Below are 6419 nucleotides of genomic sequence, written 5' to 3'. Positions count from 1 at the left end.
TGACATAACCATTACGCCATCTGCTGGTCCCTTTAGGGTTGTGTGTGTCTGTGTGCATGTTATGTATGTGTGAGTGTGTGTGTATATATATATATACATACACATATATACATATATGTGTATATTTATTTATTTAAGTTTTTGCCATAAAGTGCATGGCCAGAGAGGAGACAGAAAGAGGGAAAGTAAAACATCACTCTGCAGGGGGATGGCCACACTTCAATCCCTCCTCCTCCTCCATGCTCCTCCTGGGATTTTGAGCATCCATGCACACAAGCCAGATGTGATTTTTCAAGCCACTAGTTCTGGGACTTGAACCAAGTGGGGACCAGCTCTGGCTGTGTGGGACTTCAGTTGCCTTAACCACTAGGCAACCTAACTTTTAAGGTGTATTTATTGCAATTTGCCAGGTTAGGAGGAAAGAACTGGCCTGAAACTCCCTGTGGGAATCTGCAGGCTGAAAGTGCCACGAAGCTAGAGATGGAGGCTACGTCTGCAGAGCTCCCCGTTCTCCTCTGTAAGGACTGGCCTCTCTTTCAAAATCAAAATGACAACACAACATATAGGTGTAAAGTGATGACTCACCATTTTGTTTTCAAATCCTCCTGTTATCCCAAGGCAAAAGTCCTGCCCGTATCGAAGAACTTGACCAATGGCATCTCTGTCTGCACTGTGAGGAAAGAATAAGGGTGACAGAAACTCTCTGTATTCTTTTTTCTTTTTTTTTTTTTTTTGGAGAGGTTTTTGCTGTAGGACACATGTACGCACACCAGAGAGACAGAGACAGAGAGACAGAAAGTGAGAAATAACCTCCCCCAGGGGGCTTGAACCATGGTTGACTACGTGGGAGTCCAGTGACATAGCCATTACGCGAGCTGCTGCTCCCTGTATTCAAATCTTTCTATAGATCTATTTCTTGCGAACATGATTTTGCTTATAATTAATTTTCCGGATAACACATATTCGCATACCACAACTGACTTAAATAACTAAATAAAAGGTCTTTTCTTTTGGCCTTAAAATCCACCTAATAGGCCAGAAGATGGCATGGAGGTGAAGATGACTGAATTCCACGTGGCTAACTGTGGTTCGAGTCCTGGACACAGCAGTTTAAAAATCACTCTAGGTATGTGTATGTGTATGCTCCAAGTCCCAAGAGGAGAAGGGATTGTGGCATAGCCAATCACCCTGAGGTGTTATTTCTCTCTGTCTCTGCCTCTCTCCACCAAGTATCCACACTCTATACAAAAACAAAACAAAACAAAACAAAAAACCAGCTGGTACCTGCCCTGCACCACAGCTGAACTCAGAGCATCCCCCCTTTGGCTGGAGTGAATGGAACATGTCATGTCAAAGGACATTACAGGGATTCCCCTCAGGGCCAGCAGGTGGCGTGGTGGTTAATGTGCTGGACTCCCACATGGCTGCCCATGGCTCAAATCCTGGACCTGGCTACTTGCTTTCTTGCTCTCCCTTTTTCTTTCACTCTCCCTCTCTCGTCAAATAAAAACATAAACAAATGAAATGAAGTAAATACATAATTCTTTTTTTAAAAAAAGGGGGGGAATTCCCCTCAAGGGAATCGCCATCTTAAAAGACAGAGAGCCAACATAAGGCTGTTGTAGACACTTCGCTCCATCTTCCTTCTTAATTATCCAGAAAACAGAGGCCGTGATCAATTTTTAGTTGTCTAGGCATAAATTCTTTGTATTCAAGGAAATCTAAATTAAGGACTTAAAGAGTAGTTAATTCCTTGTAATTATAGATGGGTTAGCAAAACGAAAGCAGTCGTTTTCAACTGTGATTATGTGTCTAGTTGTACTCGGAGGATTTAATTGCTCATTTTCCAAATATTAAGAACATATTTAGTGGACAATTCGTTTAGAAAGAGCAAATCCCATCTAGTGTCATCTTGTGATAAACTACTCATTTTTGTTGTCAAATATCATAGCAACATTAAAAACAAAGAAAACATTTCAATGACCTTAAAGCATCCCGAAATGTTATTAGGAAAACCCACTTGACTTCCAGGAAGAGTATTAATTTAACTCCCTGGATCCGGTAACGAATTTGAGATTTTGAATTGGACACACATTATTGATTATCCCATTTTAATCTTTTTTTAAAAAAAAATATTTATTTATTTGATTTGATTGTTATTATTTTTAAATTTGACCAGAGAGAGAGAGAGAGAAAGGGAGAGTGAGAAAACAAGCCACCAGGTCTAGGACTCAAACCATAGTCAGCCATGTGGATGTCCAGTGCCTTAATCACCACGCCACCTGCTGGCCCTGACTTCCCATTTTCTAAGGTCAAAAGGACTGAAAAGGTTCCCCGGGATTCTCAAGACAGCCCCGGAAGAGGAGACCCACAGAGAACTCAATTAGCACCGCTGCAACTGCGGCATATTCTTAGGCTATGCGTGAGAAAAGGCGCTGCTAGTGAAAACGAGTGGACAAAGGCTCAGAAAGTCTGCACCTCAGAATCGTGAACGTGTTTCTGCCAACCGGGAGCCTGGTGGGCGCTGCACTCAAGCCACAGGGCACCTCCAGCTCGTCGCTCAGGTGGGCTCGGACTTCATCTGGCGTCATGCACAGGCTCAGGTCTCCAGGCAGACACAGCTCGGCCTCCCTCTCAGGGTAGCTGGGATTCAGGAGCATGACTGCGTCGCCGAAATGCACAAATCCATCCTCAGAGATGGAGAGCTGCATCTGCGATTTTAATAGGGATAGTTCTAAAACACCACGTGATTCTTCAACAGCCAGGGCCGAAGTCAGTCCCAGGAGTGCCTTATTCGCTTCTCTGACTAGGGCCCTGCGGCAGGCCCCACCTCCCAGGGACCCGGCTGGTCTCACCTGGGCCTGAGGTCCAGCTGGGCCTCGTGACCATCTCACGACCATTCTCTTACCTCATGGAATTGGCTCATGGCTGGGGCTGTCCTGGAGCTATGTCCCCCTCCCACGTGTCAACATCCCAAGATCAGAGGCACTAACTCAATGTACAAGCTCTGGTGGTTTTGCGAATCACTAAGTGACCTTTCACTGTGATCTTCAAACAATGTATATAGGAGCCAGCCCCCGGCCTTGGAGCTGGGAAGGCCATGCGGGTCTCACAGGTGCCTGAAGTCCTCTCTGATCTTAACGAGACCTGAACCTGGGCTCGATGATCCCAGCCCCCCATTCTCACCTCCAGGTGTTCTTCAAGAATCGTAAACATTACCTGCAAACGCTCTCCAACCTGAGGCTTCTCCCCCACCCCAGACCAACACAGTTCTGGAAAGATTTCCACAAAGCCTTAATGTTTTTCCCGTCCCTCCCACTTTGCCATGGCCAACTCCCCAGTCGTCCCGAATGAAGTCAGATGAAACGTGAAAATTCCATGGGTTGCCTCCATTATTAATGTATTCGACACCCATGGAAAATGTCTTGAGCACCAACTATGGGGCGTTTGATTTATGTATTAATCCAATCGTTTCTTTATTTGAAAAATGCTGATAAATATAATAGAGATAAGATTATATTTCTAAAAATATTAAGGAATTTTAAACATTGTGGCTTTCAGATTAGAGAAAACCTTTCATTTTTAATGGTAATTCATTCATGAAATTTTTTCTGGATACACACATATATATATATATATATATATATATACACACACACACATATACCTATAAATATATATATAGTTCATGCTTAATTTGATAGGATTCTGAAAATAATTTTTGAATTTGAAATTACGTCTCGGGTCAGCAGGTGGTGTGGAGGTTAAGGTGGTTGGATCCCACATGGCCGACTGCACTTGGAGCCCTCCACAGTGGCTTGGAAAACAGGCTGGCTGCCTGTGCACGTATGCCCAAAATTATGAGAGGAGAATGGAAGAGAAGGGATTATGGCATGGCCATCCCCCTTGGGGGCTGATTTCTCACTTTTTCCTCTCTGTCTCTCTCTGGCAAGCACTCTATAGCAAACTAAAAAATAAATAAAGTTGAATAAAATAAAATTACCGGTCTCAAAAGATTCTGTTTTAGTCTTCTGTTTCTCTGTATGAGAAGGGTCCCTTTATCTCTCTTCTCTAAGAAGTCTTTCATGAGCTCCTGGTTAAAGAGAAAAAGGGGTAAGATCTTCCGGGTCAACAATAATAAGATACAGGTAGCAGTTAGGTCAGAAGCACCTGCGGTTAAAAAAAAGCAAACGTGAGAACAGAAAAAGAAATGGGAGGAAAACAAGAATGATAAAAATAATCATTTTTCATTGTAGAATGTTTAGAAAAACGAGGTCGCTCATGAATAGATAAATAAAACAAACCTTACCTCTAATTGCTCCAGCCAGAAGCAAACACCTGAAGGCCATCTCTCCTACTGACCTGGCTGCAGCATGGCTGACGCTGGGAAGCCCACCCTTCCCACCCAACTAGCTCCCTTCACAGTGGCCCGGCCCCCTGTCCAGACCATCTACCAGAAATCCGGCTGAGTATGACGTTGGAAAAAGGGGTGCCATGGGCCACTCAGGACAGCAAGCGTGGCAAGGGCGAAAGGGTCAATATTTCTACTGGGGGCCCCCCTTTTCTCCAAGACTCAGCCTGAGGCTTAAGATAATAAAGAACTGGGGGGCGCCTAACTTACTGGGGCTCTAGATAAAAGGGGAGACGACGTAAGTCAAGGGTTTGAGGGACAAGACACCTGCGTTCCCAAGTCAGGGTATCCCCGGAAAAGTCAGGGTGCTCAGAGGAGAGGGCAGTGAGATTCCCTGAGAGTTCACAGCAGGGTGGGATTTTAGGAGCATTGGGCGTATGGTGAGTGAAAAAGGAAGCTCCGGTGCTAAAAATAGGAGAAAAGGCCAAAAAGTAAGGGCGAAGTCCCCGAGGTGCCAGTCGGTGCCCGGCCGCGCCCTTAGTACCTCCTCCAGGTAGATGTCCTCGTTCCAGTTGCCTATCCGGACTCGGGGACCGTACAAGTTCTGCGCCATCGTTCCTTCCCTGCTCTCCCCAGGGCAGGTCTTCCTCGGAAGCCCTCGGCGTTAGCGTGCCCCGTCGCCTTGACGACCAGGCCCTCGGGGATTGGTCAAGGGCCGAAACCCTGCTAGCCAATAAGTGATAGCACACACGTGCGCTGGGCAGGCGCAGGCTCCACCCCTGGGCCGTCACCGCCCGCCCCGCCCCACTTCCACCCGTTGGCGTTCCTTCAACCACTCCTTGTCTGAAACGCTCCCCAGAGAGAACTTTAAAATATTTTTTTACTAGAATGCAAACGAAAAATGCTACAGAGTACTCTTTGCTGATTGAGATACCAAAGTGGAGCGTTTAAATAGAAACATAACTTGCAGCTTGTTTTGTAATCAACAGCGGCAGCAGGAACAATTTTGCCCTAATTATAAAATAACACATACTCAAAGTGGAAACTGAAACGCCAAAATAACACAGGAGGAAGGAGGGGGAAGACTACTGAAAAATTCACAATAGTAGTCATATATATGTATACACACACACACACATATTATATATAATATAGTAGTAATTCATATATATAGTAGTACATCAGTAGTAATTCATATATATATTATATATATAATGTATATATATTTCACAGAAGTAATTCATATATAATTCATATATATAATTCACTCACATATATATAATTCATTCATATATATATATATATGTATGAAAGATTTTTGCTTCAGGGCATGTGCGCTCACCAGATAGAAAGAGAGAAATCACCACCCAGGGGGGATGGCCACAATCCCTTCTCCTCCATTCTCCTCTGGATTTGGGGCCTGCTCGCACACGTGCCAGGCATGAATTTTAAGCTGCTGGGTCTGGGACTCGAACCGTGGTCGACCATGGTGGAGTCCAGCAACGTAACCATGTAACCATTACGCCATCTGCTGGTCCCAAGTCTCCCTGTTTTTGAGTGGGGCTCTACAGCTCTGCTCCCATCACCACTAACCAGCTCGTTTTATTTGTGCTGTTATTGACAGGTATACTACATGTCTGTGTATTATAGACCCAACAAGATGGTTACACACAGACTGTTCTGGGCAATTGCTTTTTAAGTCAGTCAGGAGAACTATGCGATCGTATTCTTTTGCAATTACATACATGATTACTTTTACTGATGCTTTTTTTTTTTTCATGTGGATACAACTTATTGCATGGGACCGAACTGCCAAAGGACCCGAATAAAAACGCCTTTGGAAGAATGGCTTGAACAGGATTCATGTCACTCACCTTCAGTCCACGGCTTCTTGCCAGCTCTCGCCTAGAGCCAACTTCAGGATGACTCATCTGTTTACCACCGACCCATTTATCTTGTCTCCCTGGTCCAGAAGAAAACAACTCTGATCTTTACATTTTCAGAAAAATATAAACAGGGGACCAGCAGTTGGTGTAATGACTATGTGACCGGACTCCCATGTAGTTGA

At 44.6% G+C, this 6419-nt stretch overlaps 1 protein-coding gene across 2 annotated transcripts in view; it reads right to left on the bottom strand.

Moving 5' to 3' along the window:
- Nucleotides 1–5121, bottom strand: part of CFAP161 (cilia and flagella associated protein 161) — a 10058-nt gene extending 4937 nt beyond the window's left edge. Inside the window, exons 1-4 of one of the 2 annotated variants that reach the window (XR_003548266.1) lie at nt 4896–5121; nt 4004–4093; nt 2479–2711; nt 586–670 (exon numbers count right to left, since the gene is read on the bottom strand). Coding sequence is in view for 1 of the 2 variants with exons in the window: in XM_006142648.3 (XP_006142710.1) it covers nt 586–670; nt 2479–2711; nt 4004–4093; nt 4896–4964 (477 nt within the window). In the remaining variant the exon portion in view is untranslated. The remainder of the gene's footprint in view (nt 1–585; nt 671–2478; nt 2712–4003; nt 4094–4895) is intronic. The other variant, XM_006142648.3, reaches the window with a different exon arrangement.
- Between the last annotated feature and the right edge of the window lie 1298 nt (nt 5122–6419).

The sequence above is a fragment of the Tupaia chinensis genome, unplaced genomic scaffold (assembly GCF_000334495.1).
Source record: "Tupaia chinensis unplaced genomic scaffold, TupChi_1.0 Scaffold000078_1, whole genome shotgun sequence".
NCBI classification, from domain to species: domain Eukaryota; kingdom Metazoa; phylum Chordata; class Mammalia; order Scandentia; family Tupaiidae; genus Tupaia; species Tupaia belangeri.
Note: the sequence above shows the minus strand (reverse complement) of the source record. Positions and strands in the feature narration are given on the sequence as shown.